This window comes from Coregonus lavaretus (assembly GCF_964263955.1).
Source record: "Coregonus lavaretus genome assembly, chromosome: 30".
Classification (NCBI taxonomy): Eukaryota; Metazoa; Chordata; class Actinopteri; order Salmoniformes; family Salmonidae; genus Coregonus; species Coregonus lavaretus.
Window position 1 is genome coordinate 1,520,040 of NC_140017.1, and position 17,173 is coordinate 1,537,212.

At 43.2% G+C, this 17,173-nt stretch overlaps 1 protein-coding gene across 2 annotated transcripts in view; it reads left to right on the forward strand.

The window, feature by feature from the left end:
• LOC311105856 (autophagy-related protein 16-1-like) overlaps positions 1-17,173 on the forward strand; it is a 44,275-nt gene that overhangs the window by 7,530 nt on the left and 19,572 nt on the right. For both annotated transcript variants that reach the window (XM_084148069.1, XM_084148070.1), the window contains exons 5-8: positions 9,756-9,829; positions 10,096-10,347; positions 11,008-11,073; positions 11,422-11,508. In XM_084148069.1, coding sequence (XP_084004195.1) covers positions 9,756-9,829; positions 10,096-10,347; positions 11,008-11,073; positions 11,422-11,508 — 479 coding nt within the window. The remainder of the gene's footprint in view (positions 1-9,755; positions 9,830-10,095; positions 10,348-11,007; positions 11,074-11,421; positions 11,509-17,173) is intronic.

Sequence of the window (17,173 nt, forward strand, 5' to 3'; positions counted from 1 at the left end):
CTCCAGGCCGAGGGAGATTGACAGTTGTGTTTCTTCCATTTGCGAATAATCGCACCAACTGTTGTCACCTTCTCACCAAGCTGCTTGGCCATGGTCTTGTAGCCCATTCCAGCCTTGTGTAGGTCTACAATCTTGTCCCTGACATCCTTGGAGAGCTGTTTGGTCTTGGCCATGGTGGAGAGTTTGGAATCTGATTGATTGATTGCTTCTGTGGACAGGTGTCTTGTATACAGGCAACAAACTGAGATTAGGAGCACTCCCTTTAAGAGTGTGCTCCTAATCTCAGCTCGTTACCTGTATAAAAGACACCTGGGAGCCAGAAATCTTTCTGATTGAGAGGGGGTCAAATACTTATTTCCCTCATTAAAATGCAAATCAATTTATAACATTTTTAACATGCGTTTTTCTGGATTTTTTTGTTTGTTATTTTGTCTCTCACTGTTCAAATAAACGTACCTTTAAAATTATATACTGATCATTTCTTTGTCAGTGGGCAAACGTACAAAATCAGCAGGGGATCAAATACTTTTTTCCCTCACTGTAAGGAAATAATACCTTTAAAAAAAAAGTAGGGGCGTGGATCAGAAAACCAGTCAGTATCGGGTGTGACCTCAATTTGCTTCATGCAGAGCGACACATCTCCTTAGGCTGTTGATTGTGGAATGTTGTCCCACTCCTTTTCAATGGCTGTGCAAAGTTGCTGGATATTGGCTGGAACTGGAACACGAAGTCATACACGTCGATCCAGAGCATGCTAGCATGCTCAATGTCTGGTGAGTATGCAGGCCATGGAAGAACTGGGACATTTTCAACTTCCAGGATTGTGTACAGGTCCTTGCGACATGGGGCCGTGCATTGTCATGCTGAAACATGAGGTGATGGCAGCGGATGAATGGCACGACAATGGGCCTCAGGATCTCGTCACGGTATCTCTGTGCATTCAAATTACCATCGATAAAATACAATTGTGTTCGTTGTCCGTAGCTTATGCCTACCCATACCATAACCCCACCGCCACCATGGGGCACTCTGTTCACAACGTTGACATCGGCAAACCGCTCACCAACACGACGCCATACACGCTGTCTGCAATCTGCCCGGGAACAGTTGAAATCTGAATTCATCTGTGAAGAGCACACTTCTCCAGCGTGCCAGTTGCCATCGAAGGTGAGCATTTGTCCTCTGAAGTCAGTTACGACTCCAAACTGCAGTCAGGTCAAGACCCTGGTGAGGACGACGATGAGCTGCATGGACATGATTTTCAACATGCTTTTTATCTGTTCAATTCCCTCAGTCGAGCAGTGAATTTCAAACACCGATTAAATTCTGTGACTCTGAAAGAACACAAATGATGAATCCCATATTGGTGTTTCACTGTCAGGCCAAGCCAAGCTGTACTGTTCAGTAGGATAATAGTAGGCCTACTATTGAAATAGATAAATGAGGCCGTCAACTGAAATCAAATTTGATTTGCCACATGCGCCGAATACAACCGGTGTAGACATTACAGTGAAATGCTTACTTACAAGCCCATAACCAACAATGCAGTTTAAGAAAAAATAAAAATAGCAAATAATTAAAGAGCAGTAGTAAAATAAAATAACAGTAGGGAGGCTATATACAGGGGTACCGGTACAGAGTCAATGTGCGGGGGCACCGGTTAGTCGAGGTAACTGAGGTAATATGTACATGTGGGTAGAGTTAAAGTGACTATGCATAAATAATTAACAGAGTAGCAGCAGCGTAAAAGAGGGGGGTGGGGTGGAGGGGCAATGCAAATAGTCTGGGTAGCCATGATTAGCTGTTCAGGAGTCTTATGGCTTGGGGGTAGAAGCTGTTAAGAAGCCTTTTGGACCTAGACTTGAGGCTCTGGTACCGCTTGCCGTGCGGTAGCAGAGAGAACAGTCTATGACTAGGGTGGCTGGAGTCTTTGATAATTTTGAGGGCCTTCCTCTGACATCGCCTGGTATAGAGGTCCTGGATGGCAGGAAGCTTGGCCCCAGTGATGTACTGGGCCATACGCACTACCCTCTGTAGTGCCTTGCGGTCGGAGGCCGAGCAGTTGCCATACCAGGCGGTGATGCAACCAGTCAGGATGCTCTCGATGGTGCAGCTGTAGAACTTTTTGAGGATCTGAGGCCAAATCTTTTCAGTCTCCTGAGAGGGAATAGGCTTTGTCGTGCCCTCTTCACGACTGTCTTGGTGTGTTTGGACCATGATAGTTTGTTGGTGATGTGGACACCAAGGAACTTGAAGCTGTCAACCTGTTCCACTACAGCCCCGTCGATGAAAATGGGGGCGTGCTCAGTCCTCTTTTTTTTTTTTTTTGGTCAGAAATTCAGTTATAAGCGTGCTTCGCCACAGCTTATAACTAAGTTAAGTGTAACTATAAGACATCTAAGATGTGTCAAATTACATCCTGCTCATGTGGCTAGATGTCAAGATCAAGCTTCTTGGTACCGCAGAGACATTCAATCCCCTCCTGGATCAAGATCCCTGTTGCCTAAATTGTTTTGTGCGTCAAATAGAAATCTGGATAAACTCTAGTAGGCGTAGGCTACTTTGTAGCTAGTTAAGATTTTATTGAAGGTTTTTGGGAAACCTTTCCATTTACCAGAAGAGGGTTAGGCCTATCATTAGCATCACTATATTTTTCCTGTTCCTTATTTGTTTGTAACCTGGACGTTTTACTTCATATTATGAGGCATGTCTTATCTTGCTGCAAAGTAGCCTAGCCAAAACCCCACCATAGAAATGTGGAGGCAATTATTTTATAAAGACATCCTCATGCGCTCTCCTGTTCTATTAGTTTTCAAATCAACTTTCTTTCATTTTCTAGCAGCCAAAGGCATTATCCTAGTCATAGCAACCCACGATAGTGGTTGCGTCTTTTTAGAGATCCCCTCTTTCTACATTTCTAATCACTGTCCATGAAACCGCCCACATAGAAGTGTTTTCCCACAAATTGCAATATTCGCGTAGGCCTACCATGTAGGCTGTATGCCAACATCAGTTTAAGATGGCGGCAGGGCAGTTCTGCTGAGCGTGTTGTCACAGTTTTTTGTATCAAGTGTTAGAAGTTTTTATAGGCTGCGAGAGTTGTCATTTAAGCAACAGACACAATTCTACAGGATCAAAGCGTTAAAATCGCTAGTAAACCAAGCAGTGACGTCTGCTGTTTTCGACATTAGGAGACAGTGCCGGTGTGTTGCCCTCCCTGAAAGCCGAGAGAGGATGTGACTGTCTAGACACGTAGGGCCGACTAGCCTTGGATACTCCTCGACAGTAAGGTTTTTCCTGTGTTCCGCCAATGTACCGGAGTCCTCTGACTCCTCTCCTGCCTTGCTGTGCTGTGTGGTGGAAGCCGGAGGTCGGTATCTGCGCTGACATAACGTTTAGATGCACTGAGCTTGCCAGCCCAGGATACCCCCACCGGGTAGACTCGCCACCGGTGATTGGCCAGTCAACATGGCCCACTGCTGCCTCACTGTGCGGTAGCCTACTACAAGGCGACTGGGTGCATTTACCAGATCCACACACTGGGCAAAATCCCCTGTCAGCACATTACTGCAGCGCTGGTGTTCTAATTAAGGCAGCAATGCTCGGGCACACACTTGGTTTCTGACTCTACTAGACCTGTAGGTTACAGCTGAACATTTTTAGGGCATTTAAGATTTAAAAGACTGACTCAGCATATTTTAATATTTTCTTTCTAGTGAATTGTTGGATTCAGTGGTTAAAATGGGTATTTTTGTACACATGGTTTTAATTGCTGCCTACATGGGTTATGGCTCATTGCGTAGTCTGTTTTTAATAATTTAATCTAATCTCTGTACCAGAGATACCGCCAAACCCTACTTTGACTGATGGTACAGGAGCTTTTATCTTTCAGAGGGGTCTGATTGTGTTACAATTTAATTCCTACTGTGACATGCTCATAACTTTCTCATCTTGAGGGTTTGGTCTGGTTAAAAACTGTTATTTTTAATCAATTAGTGTAGAGCGATTTTAGGAAGCAACAAATCAAGGTGTTTTATTATTCTGCTTTTGGTGTCGTGAAACGTTCTCACAAACCCAGGCCCGTTGGCTATGGAGGAACTTCCGACCCCAAATGATTTGAAAACTAGATCAGGGTTGGGACTGATGCATATTAATGTGAGGAGTCTGAAGCTGAAAATGGGTTCACACTGCGTACGGCCCAGTACATAACTGGGGCAAAGCTTCCTGCCATCCAGGACCTCTATACCAGGCGGTGTCAGAGGAAGGCCCTAAAAATTGTCAAAGACTCCAGCCACCTTAGTCATAGACTGTTCTCTCTGCTACCGCACGGCAAGCGGTACCGGAGTGCCAAGTCTAGGTCCAAAAGACTTCTCAACAGCTTCTACCCCCAAGCCATAAGACTCCTGAACAGCTAATCATGGCTACCCGGACTATTTGCACTGCCCCCCCCACCCCATCCTTTTTACGCTGCTGCTACTCTGTTAATTATTTATGCATAGTCACTTTAACTCTACCCACATGTACATATTACTTCAACTACCTCAACTAGCCGGTGCCCCCGCACATTGACTCTGCACCGGTACCCCCCTGTATATATAGCCTCCCTACTGTCACTTGATTTTTACTTCTGCTCTTTTTTTTCTCAACACTTTTTTTTGTTGTTGTTTTATTTTTACTTTTTTTGTTTAAAATAAATGCACTGTTGGTTAAGGGCTGTAAGTAAGCATTTCACTGTAATGTCTGCACCTGTTGTATTCGGCGCATGTGACCAATAAAATTTGATTTGATTTGACCCAGATGTCTTAGTTCTGTCTGAGACCTGGCTTAAGAAATCTGTTGTATACCAGTCTATAGGCTTGGATAGATATGTTTATCGATGTGATCGACGAAGTAAGGGGGAGGTATAGCCATTTTATATTAAAGACTGATACAGTGCGTTCAGAAAGTATTCAGACCCCTTGACTTTTTCCACAATTTGTTACGTTACAGCCTAATTCTAAAATGGATTAAATTATTTATTTTCTCATCACTCTACACACAATACCCCATAATGACGGAACAAAAACAGGTTTTTAGAACATTTTGAAATATCACATTTACATAAGTATTCAGACCTTTTACTCAGTACTTTGTTGAAGCACCTTTGGCAGCGATTACAGCCTTGAGTCTTCTTGGGTATGATGCTACAAGCTTGGCACACCTGTATTTGGGGAGTTTCTCCCATTCTTCTCTGCAGATCCTCTCAAGCTCTGTCAGGTTGGATGGGGAGCATCGCTGCACAGCTATTTTCAGGTCTCTCCAGAGATGTTAGATCGGGTTCAAGTCCGGGCTCTGGCTGGGCCACTCAAGGACATTCAGAGACTTGTCCCGAAGCCACTCCTGCGTTGTCTTTGCTGTGTGCTTAGGGTCATTGTCCTGTTGGAAGCTGGAGCAGGTTTTCATCAAGGATCTCTCTGTACTTTGCTCTGTTCATCTTTCCCTCCATCCTGACTAGTCTCCCAGTCCCTGCCACTGAAAAAAATCAGAACTGGCTGTCATATGCCTGTTACTGAGGAGTGGCTTCCGTCTGGCCACTCTACCATAAAGGCCTGATTGGTGGAGTGCTGCAGAGATGGTTGTCGTCCTGGAAGATTCTCTCATCTCCACAGAGGAACTCTAGAGCTCTGTCAGAGTGACCATCGGGTTCTTGGTCACCTCCCTGACCAAGACCCTTCTCCCCTGATTGCTCAGTTTGGCCGGGTTGGCCAGCTCTAGGAAGAGTCTTGGTGGTTCCAAACTTCTTCCATTTAAGAATGGAGGCCACTGTGTTCTTGGGGACCTTCAATGCTGCATACATTTTTTTGGTACACTTCCCCAGATCTGTGCCTCGACGCAATCCTGTCTCGGAGCTCTACGGACAATTCCTTCGACCTCATGGCTTGGTTTTTGGGGCGGCAGGTAGCTTAGTGGTTAAGAGCGTTGTGCCAGTAACCGAAAGGTTGCTGGTTCTAATCCCCGAGCCGACTAGGTGAAGAATCTGTCGATGTGCCCTTAAGCAAGGCACTTAACCCTAATTTATTCTGTAAGTCGCTCTGGATAAGGTCGTCTGCTAAATGACTAAAATGTAAAAATGTAAATGTTTTTGCTCTGACATGCACTGTCATCTGTGGGACCTTTTTATATAGACAGGGGTGTGTGTGCCTTTCCAAATCATGTCCAATCAATTGAATTTACCTCAGGTGGACTCCAATCAAGTTGTAGAAACATCTCAAGGATGATCAGGGGAAACAGGATGCACCTGAGCTCAATTCTGATTCTCATAGCAAATGGTCTGAATACTTATGTAAAGTTTTTTCTGTTTTTTATTTTTAGTACGTTTGCAAAAATTTCAAAACCAGTTTTTTCTTTGTCATTATGGGTATTGTGTGTAGATTGAGGAGAAATTAATTTAGTCCATTTTAGAATAAGGCTGTAACAAAATGTGGAAAAAGTTTTGGGGGCTGAATACTTTCTGAATGCACTGCAAATGGTTACTGAACTAAGGTCTTTATAAAAACCAAAACAGTGAGTTTTTATCATTGAAACGGCAGTTATTGAAAGCTGTGAACTTAGATTTAATAGGATGTTATAGACCTCCATCTGCAAAAAGTAGAATCCCTGGATTCTCTGGCTGAACTGATGCGTGGTTGGGGGGAAAATGAAATGGTGCTGGTTCTTCAAACTCCAAGGCCATATGAGGACAGTGCAATACACTGAATTTTACTAAAATGATAAATGCAGTCACAAGACTGAATCCAAAAGACATCTCTAAGTCAACACTTATTTATGTTATTTTAACTAACAATCTGCATAAATACTCGGCCATTGGTATTTTCCCTAATGATTTAAGTGATTGCAGTTGCTTGCATTAGAGACACTAAAATCACCTAAGTGCCCCCTCGGTTCATAGTCAATTAAAATGTTGCGCAGTTCTGTGAGCAGGCATTCCTGCATGAACTTTATGCATGCAACTGGGATAGGATTGCGCTTATTCCGGACATCGAGGAGGCATTCTCCTATTTTCATGCCATGTTTTCTACTATCTGTGATAAACACGCCCCTCTCAAAAAGTACAGGGTAAGAGGTAGAGACAATCCCTGGTTTATCTGATTTGATCCATAAACGAAATACACAATGGGCCAAAGCCGGAAAGTTTAATTCCAAGGCAAATGGCAGTTATTCAGGGCACTGAGAAATAAGTGCACCTTGTTAATACGGAAATGCAAATCTAGCTTCTATTACGAATCAACCAAGGCAAACCTCAATAACCCGACGAAATTATGGAAAAACCATTAAATCCATGAATGCTAACTCGAACTCCTATGGTCTTCTGCTGAAGTTGACCTTAAATTCAATGGTTGTGACTGACAAGAATAAACTGCTTGACATGCTTAATGAGCATTTTGCTTAGGCTGGGCATTTATTTGATAATGAACTCCTTCCTAACATCTCGAATGAGGCTGTGAATGAAACTGCCGCATGCCGGCCTATGGTTAATCTATTTAATTTGACCAAGATTGAGCTTTCAGAAGTTGTAAATGCACTCGAATCTATTGATATTAAGAAAGCGTCTGGCCCGGATGAATTGAACCCTTATTTTCAAAAAATTGGTGCAGAGATAACTGCTGCCCCTCTCCCTCATATATATTTAATTGGCGAGTAATACCATTCCAAAAGTCTGGAAAGCAGCCTACGTCACACCTTTTTATTGACTTATCGAAGGCCTTCGACACTGTTGACCATGCCCTGCTGTTGTATTGACTAAATAAGGTTAGTTTAAGTGTTGATGCATTGGATTGGTTCCAAAACTACCTTTCTGACAGAACAGTGTGTTGCACAGGAGGTTATGAAATCTGAGTTTCGAAGGCTTACGAAAGGAGTTCCCCAGGGCTCAGTTTTAGTTCCGATCCTTATTACACGGTATATAAATGATATAGTGGAAGACTGACTGCAATTCTCCATCTGTATGCTGATGACACAATTATTTATTGTAGCGCATCTAATATTGATAAGGCTTTTCAGGACTTAGTTGACTTTTGATGCTGTTCAAAGGCAACTTTTCGAATTGAAACTTGTGCTTAATGCGAGAAACAAAGTGTGGGTTTCTCTTCTCTGAAAGTAGACATATGGAGTCACTTGCAGATTTGATCTCTAAAAGGGTAGCAAATTGATAGGGTCACCTCCTAATAAGTATTTTGGGATATGGTTAGTTGAAAAGCTTAATTTTAAACAGCACATTGATAACTTCACCAAGAAACTGAAGTTGAAATTGGGTTTCTATTTTAGGAACAAATCTTGCTTTTCAATGTTAGTCAGAAAGGATCTTGTTCAAAGCACTATTTTTTATCGGTGCTGGATTATGGTGATATTGTTTATGTGCCTCAGCAAGAACCTTAACAACTCTGGGAACAGTGTCTCATGGTGCTTTGAGATTTATTACAAATGATCACTCGCCTATCACTGCGATTTGTATGCCAAGGTGCAATGGACCTCTCTTTCCACCAGGAGGCTAAAGCACTGGTACACTTGTGTACAAAGCATTGATCGGGCAACTCCCTTTGTATCTCTGTTCCTTACTGATCAGATCAGTCACTCAATACAGTCTTCGTTCACGGTCGCTGCTGTCCTTGTCTGTTTCTAATGCCCCTTCATCCGGGAACATGCTTCAAAATATATTAAAGTTAGGGGAGTTGGTGTCCTTGCCTGTTTTTAAGACTCTGAGCAACAACACTGTGATAGCTGCAGTTGTTTCTAATCTTCAAGTGTATCTGGAACTTGTGACACTTTGACTTTTGTGTGTATATTTTGTTTATGTATTTATGTACACGCTGCTATTTCCCTGTTTTGCCTTCTTTCCAGGTCACCCTTGCAAAGGCAGTTTTCAACCTCAATGGGTCTTACCTGGTTAAATAAATATGAAATAAAAAATTTGCACATTGCTGCGCTTAAAATGTGAAGAAATAATAGTTTATAAAAAATTAAGAAACATTCTGATCTGTTCCATCAGCCTTTATTAATTGATACGTCATATACAGTACCTACACTACTTTTTTTTGGGGGGGGGAATGGATCAGCTTAATATTGCAGATAGATTGTATCTTCTATCAATGTAATTGTCTGCATCACTTCCAATCCCCCATGTTTATTTTTATTTTTTATATATATATTCCCCTTTATTACTTTTCAACCCCACCATCCTTTCCCTAGTAAATTAGTGAACAACAACGCCCAGGCCTCTACTTCCGGTCTGTACCTACACTACTTTGAAGCTTTGTGGGGATGGAGTAGTGAGGATACGCAATGCCCACTGAAAATGCACCTGTGTATACCCTCCACTACATCACTGGGGGTGGGACAGAGGACAAGAATCAAAGGCTCCACTGTTTTTGAGTATCTCATGGGCCTCATTGCCTTATCACTCACAAGACCTCTGTTGCCCTGTCCTCAAAGATGCAGTGACTGATGGCTGAAAATAAAGGATTACTCTTGATCATGAGTCATGATCAATCAAAAGGGTGAAATTTGAAAGTAAGCTTGTTTCTCAAATATGACGTTTTGGACCAGACAATATCTATAGTGCATACTACGGTTGGTCGGCTGGAACTAGGTCAGTTGGAGCAAGGTCTGGACTCTCCATTTTTTTTGGTTTATCCTCTGGTTTGTTTGTAACCAACTTGCCCTCAGTTGTGGATGTTTTGACTGAATGTCTTTCTCCTCTTCTCTCTGTTTTTGTGTAGCTGGCCCAGAGTGTTATTGAGCTCAACCACCAGATTCAGCAGAAGGACAAGGAGATTCAGAGCAATGAAGCCAAGTGAGTCTACTCTACCTGTTATGAGTGTGATTGATGGTCCATTTGTACGTTCCAACACTCCAGCTATTTGCAATATTGTTACCTACTGATGTCATTCCCTCATCCCCATGAACTAGAGGTTTGATTTCTTCCTGATGAATCAGGGATTTCTGACCATCCTATATACATTATTACATTGATACACATTGCAATTGACCCAGCCCAAATCAGCGTTCCTCCTTTTCCCCCTGATATGAATGAATTGTTCTGCCAATCGCATCTGCCAGGATGCAGGAATACCAGCGGCAGATCGCCGAGCTGGAGGGTGAGTGCCGGGACCTGCGTGGCCAGCTACAGGACCTGGAGCAGGCCAACCAGACGCTGAAGGACGAGTACGACGCCCTTCAAATCACCTTCGGTGCTCTGGAGGAGAAGCTGCGGCGCACCACCGATGACAACCAGGAGCTGGTGTCTCGCTGGATGGCCGAGAAATCCCAAGAGGCCAACAAACTCAATGCAGAAAACGAGAAAGACTGCAAGTGAGTAGGGTTGTCATGATACCGGCGATCACGATACCAGGAAGTATCATGGCATAGAAACAAAACATGAGCAGATTCCATTTCTTCAGGAAAACTGCCCTAATGTTGGAAACAAAGAGCCTTATGTTGTCACTGAGTCACATTTATTTATTCCAAGATTTAGCACTCCATATTTTACATAATGCAGGTTTTCAAAGGACCATATAGTTTAGTCTGGTTCTAGTGTTTTATTGAGGGTTTTTGCTAGGGAAAAATCTTTGTCTTCATACTGGTACCTCGTGAACTCTACAAGTGAGCGAACCAGGGTGGCACGGCTTGACTCGGCTGTAGTTGTAGCATATCTTATAGTGTGATGAAGGCGTATGGAGTAACTAGGTGGCTGGCTTGGAGCTGAGAAGGCTTGGCGACCCAGTTGTGGCTCAGTGATCGATCGTCTAGGTGCCCCCAAGTGGCCTGCATGCAATTTTAGTATATTCTGTATTTTAATCATGTAGCAGACGCTCTTATCCGGAGAAAGTAGTAATCAATGGATTCAACTAAAGTAGGCAAAACGACCACGTCACCTTCATTTTAAGTAAAACCTTCCAAATAAGTGTTAGGTTGCTGTGCAATCCAGTAATGGGTGCATTTTATGTTTTTTTGTTGTGCTTATCGTTCCAGGCGCAGACAAGCCAAGCTTCAGAAAGAGCTCGCAGATGCTGCGAAGGAGCCCCTGCCCATGGACCCGTGAGTACTATTTACCGTAGAACCACAAAGTCTGCTCTGAGCAGAGGGATATACTACGAAGCAGGAGAGAGGAGTTAGTGAGCTAAACTGGTCAGTTCTGAGCTCAACTGGGGATAACCGTTGACACGAAGCTGGCTCACCTTTTAGTCAGGTACATTTCTATGGCAAGGAATGCTTCACCTCTAACCTTTTCCGGGGCAGGCTAACTCCACTCAAAATGCATTTGAATATTAAAATGTTTATCACTACACAGTTAGTAAGGAGAGAGGACGTGAGGGATCATGGAAATACAATTGAGACTCACCCCTAGTGTTGGTGGTTATGACTTTTCTGTTCTCCTGTCCTCAGCGACGACGACATCGAGGTTCTAGCTGAGGATTCTGGGAAGGGCACTGGAGAGGACTCTCCCAACCGGCCGCTCAGCCGCACCCCAAGGTGGGAGTGTGACTCAAACATGTTCTTAGTGAAACCAAGTCCAGAAACGGCCCCTATCAATCAATCAATCAATCAATTTTATTTTATATAGCCCTTCTTACATCAGCTAATATCTCGAAGTGCTGTACAGAAACCCAGCCTAAAACCCCAAACAGCTAGTAATGCAGGTGTAGAAGCACGGTGGCTAGGAAAAACTCCCTAGAAAGGCGAAAACCTAGGAAGAAACCTAGAGAGGAACCAGGCTATGAGGGGTGGCCAGTCCTCTTCTGGCTGTGCCGGGTGAAGATTATAACAGAACCATGCCAAGATGTTCAAAAATGTTCATAAGTGACAAGCATGGTCAAATAATAATCAGGAATAAATCTCAGTTGGCTTTTCATAGCCGATCATTAAGAGTTGAAAACAGCAGGTCTGGGACAGGTAGGGGTTCCATAACCGCAGGCAGAACAGTTGAAACTGGAATAGCAGCAAGGCCAGGCGGACTGGGGACAGCAAGGAGTCACCACGGCCGGTAGTCCCGACGTATGGTCCTAGGGCTCAGGTCTCTCAGTTGGCTTTTCATAGCCGATCATTAAGAGTTGAAAACAGCAGGTCTGGGACAGGTAGGGGTTTCGTAACCGCAGGCAGAACAGTTGAAACTGGAATAGCAGCAAGGCCAGGCGGACTGGGGACAGCAAGGTGTCATCATGCCCGGTAGTCCTGACGTATGGTCCTAGGGCTCAGGTTCTCAGAGAGAAAGAGAGAACGAGAGAATTAGAGAGAGCATACTTAAATTCACACAGGACACTGGATAAGACAGGAGAAGTACTCCAGGTATAACCAACTAACCCCAGCCCCCCGACACATAAACTACTGCAGCATAAATACTGGAGGCTGAGACAGGAGCGGTCCGGAGACACTGTGGCCCCATCCGAAGAAACCCCCGGACAGGGCCAAACAGGAAGGATATAACCCCACCCACTCTGCCAAAGCACAGCCCCCGCACCACTAGAGGGATATCCTCAACCACCAACTTACAATCCTGAGACAAGGCCGAGTATAGCCCACAGAGGTCTCCACCACAGCACAAACCAGGGGGGGGGCGCCAACCCAGACAGGAAGATCACGTCAGTAACTCAACCCACTCAAGTGACGCACCCCTCCCAGGGACGGCATGAAAGAGCACCAGCAAGCCAGTGACTCAGCCCCTGCAACAGGGTTAGAGGCAGAGAACCCCAGTGGAGAGGGGAACCGGCCTGGCAGAGACAGCAAGGGCTGTTCGTTGCTCCAGAGCCTTTCCGTTCACCTTCACACTCCTGGGCCAGACTACACTCAATCATATGACCTACTGAAGAGATAAGTCTTCAGTAAAGACTTAAAGGTTGAGACCGAGTCTGCGTCTCTCACATGGGTAGGCAGACTGTTCCATAAAAATGGAGATCTATAGGAGAAAGCCCTGCCTCCCGCTGTTTGCTTAGAAATTCTAGGGACAATTAGGAGGCCTGCGTCTTGTGACCGTAGCGTACGTATTGGTATGTACGGCAGGACCAACTCGGAAAGATAGGTAGGAGCAAGCCCATGTAACGCTTTATAGGTTAACAGTAAAACCTTGAAATCAGCCCTTGCCTTAACAGGAAGCCAGTGTAGGGAAGCTAGCACTGGAGTAATATGATCAAATTTCTTGGTTCTAGTCAGGATTCTAGCAGCCGTATTTAGCACTAACTGAAGTTTATTTAGTGCTTTATCCGGGTAGCCGGAAAATAGAGCATTGCAGTAGTCTAACCTAGAAGTAACAAATGCATGGATTAATTTTTCTGCATCATTTTTGGACTGAAAATTTCTGATTTTTGCAATGTTACGTAGATGGAAAAAAGCTGTCCTTGAAACAGTCTTGATATGTTCGTCAAAAGAGAGATCAGGGTCAAGAGTAACGCCGAGGTCCTTCACAGTTTTATTTGAGACGACTTTACAACCATCAAGATGAATTGTCAGATTTAACAGAAGATCTCTTTGTTTCTTGGGACCTAGAACAAGCATCTCTGTTTTGTCCGAGTTTAAAAGTAGAAAGTTTTCAGCCATCCACTTCCTTATGTCTGAAACACAGGCTTCTAGCGAGGGCAATTTTGGGGCTTCACCATGTTTCATTGAAATGTACAGCTGTGTGTCATCCGCATAGCAGTGAAAGTTAACATTATGTTTTCGAATAACATCCCCAAGAGGTAAAATATATAGTGAAAACAATAGTGGTCCTAAAACGGAACCTTGAGGAACACCGAAATGTACAGTTGATTTGTCGGAGGACAGACCATTCACAGAGACAAACTGATATCTTTCCGACAGGTAAGATCTAAACCAGGCCAGAACTTGTCCGTGTAGACCAATTTGGGTTTCCAGTCTCTCCAAAAGAATGTGGTGATCGATGGTGTCAAAGGCAGCACTAAGGTCTAGTAGCACGAGGACAGATGCAGAGCCTCGGTCTGACGCCATTAAAAGGTCATTTACCACCTTCACAAGTGCAGTCTCAGTGCTATGATGGGGTCTAAAACCAGACTGAAGCATTTCGTATACATTGTTTGTCTTCAGAAAGGCAGTGAGTTGCTGCGCAACAGCTTTTTCTAAAATTTTTGAGAGGAATGGAAGATTCGATATAGGCCGATAGTTTTTTATATTTTCCGGGTCAAGGTTTGGCTTTTTCAAGGGTCAAGGTTTGGCTTTTTCAAGAGAGGCTTTATCACTGCCACTTTTAGTGAGTTTGGTACACATCCGGTGGATAGAGAGCTGTTTATTATGTTCAACATAGGAGGGCCAAGCACAGGAAGCAGCTCCTTCAGCAGTTTAGTAGGAATAGGATCCAGTATGCAGCTTGAAGGTTTAGAGGCCATGATTATTTTCATCATTGTGTCAAGAGATATAGTACTAAAACACTTAAGTGTCTCTCCCGATCCCAGGCCCTCGCAGAGCTGTGCAGATCCAGGACAGCTAAGCCCTGGAGGAATACGCAGATTCAAAGAGGAGTCCGTAATTTGCTTTCTAATGGTCATGATCTTTTCCTCAAAGAAGTTCATGAATTTATTACTGCTGAAGTGAAAGCCATCCTCTCTTGGGGAATGCTGCTTTTTAGTTAGCTTTGCAACAGTATCAAAAAGAAATTCAGGATTATTCTTATTTTCCTCGATTAAGTTGGAAAAGTAGGATGATCGAGCAGCAGTGAGGGCTCTTCGGTACTGCACGGTACTGTCTTTCCAAGCTAGTCGGAAGACTTCCAGTTTGGTGTGGCGCCATTTCCGTTCCAATTTCCTGGAAGCTTGCTTCAAAGCTCGGGTATTTTCTGTATACCAGGGAGCTAGTTTCTTATGACAAATGTTTTTCGTTTTTAGGGGTGCAACTGCATCTAGGGTATTGCGCAAGGTTAAATTGAGTTCCTCAGTTAAGTGGTTAACTGATTTTTTTCCTCTGACGTCCTTGGGTAGGCAGAAGGAGTCTGGAAGGGCATCAAGGAATTTTTGTGTTGTCAAGGAACACTTGATGTAGATCTGTAAGAATTGGATAGATCTAAACAATGGAAGTAGCTCCACCTTGCCCTATGGAAGGCTTGGGTGAAATCTTCGCCAATCTGCATGTTGTTTATACCAGACTTGGGTTCAAATTATTTGTTCATTAAGTACTTATTTTCTGTGTATTTTAGTATTTTCAAATAAATGGCCCGAATTAACTACTTCTATTGGAAGTATTTTCCAAATACTTATTTCCAAATTCATTATTTCAAATACCATACAGACCTGGGTTCAAATGCATGGGAGTATTTATTTGTTGTATTTGAAAATACTCTGTGTATTTTCTACTTTAATTAAAATAAATATATACTGTACCAGTCAAAAGTTTGGACACACCTACTCATTGAAGGGGTTTTCTTTATTTTTTAAATGTTCTACATTGTAGTATAAATAGTGAAGACATCAAAACTATGAAATAACACATGGAATCATGTAGTAACCAAAAAAGTGTTAAACAAATCAAAATATATTTTATATTTGAGATTCTTCAAAGTAGCCACCCTTTGCATTGATGACAGCTTTGCACACTCTTGGCATTCTCTCAACCAGCTTCATGAGGATCGCTTTTCCAACAGTCTTGAAGGAGTTCCCACATATGCTGAGCACTTGTTGGCTGCTTTTCCTTCACTCTGTGGTCCAACTCATCCCAAACCATCTCAATTGGGTTGAGGTCGGGTGATTGTAGAGGCCAGATCATCTCATGTAGCACTCCATCACTCTCCTTCTTGGTCAAATAGCCCTTACACTGCCTGGAGGTTTGTTTTGGGTCATTGTCCTGTTGAAAAACAAATTATGGCCCCACTAAGCGCAAACCAGATGGGATGGCGTATCACTGCAGAATGCTGTGGTAGCCATGCTGGTTAAGTGTGCCTTTAATTCTAAATAAATCACTGACAGTGTCACCATCACACCTCCTCCTCCGTGCTTCACGGTGGGAACCACATACAGTGAGGGGGAAAAGGTATTTGATCCCCTGCTGATTTTGTACGTTTGCCCACTGACAAAGACATGATCAGTATCTAATTTTAATGGTAGGTTTATTTGAACAGTGAGAGACAGAATAACAACAACAAAATCCAGAAGAACGCATGTAAAAAATGTTATAAATTGATTTGCATTTTAATGAGGGAAATAAGTATTTGACCCCTCTGCAATCTTTCTGATTGAGAGGGGGTGAAATACTTATTCCCCTCATTAAAATGCAAATCAATTTATAACATTTTTTACATGCATTTTGTTGTTATTCTGTCTCTCACTGTTCAAATAAACCTACCATTAAAATTATAGACTGATCATTTCTTTGTCAGTGGGCAAACATACAAAATCAATCAAATACTTTTTTCCCTCACTGTATGCGGAGATCATCCGTTCACCTACTCTGCGTTAGAACCAAAAATCTCAAATTTGGACTCATCAGACCAAAGGACACATTTCCACCGGTCTAATGTCCATTGCTCGTGTTTCTTGGCCCAAGCAAGTCTCTTCTTCTTATTGGTGTCCTTTTAGTAGTGGTTTCTTTGCAGCAATTCGACCATGAAGGCCTGATTCACACAGTCTCCTCTGAACAGTTGCGGTTGATGTGTCTGTTACTTGAACTCTGAAGCATTTATTTGGGCTGCAATCTGAGGTGCAGTTAACTCTAATGAACTTTTCCTCTGCAGCAGAGGTAACTCTGGGTCTTCCTTTCCTGTGGCGGTCCTCATGAGAGCCAGTTTCATCATAGCGCTTGATGGTTTTTGCGACTGCACTTGAAGAAACTTTCAAAGTTCTTGAAGTTTCCCGGATTGACTGACCTTCATGTCTTAAAGTAATGATGGACTGTCGTTTCTCTTTGCTTATTTTAGCTGTTCTTGCCATAATATGGACTTGGTCTTTTACCAAATAGGGCTATCTTCTGTATACCACCCCTACCTTGTCACAACACAACTGATTGGCTCAAATGCATTAAATTCCACAAATTAACTTTTAACAAAGCACACCTGTTAATTTAAATGCATTCCAGTTTTCTACCTCATGAAGCTGGTTGAGAGAATGCCAAGTGTGCATAGCTGTCAAGGCAAAGGGTGGCTATTTGAAGAATCTCAAATACAAAATATATTTTGATTTGTTTAACACTTTTGGTTACTACATGA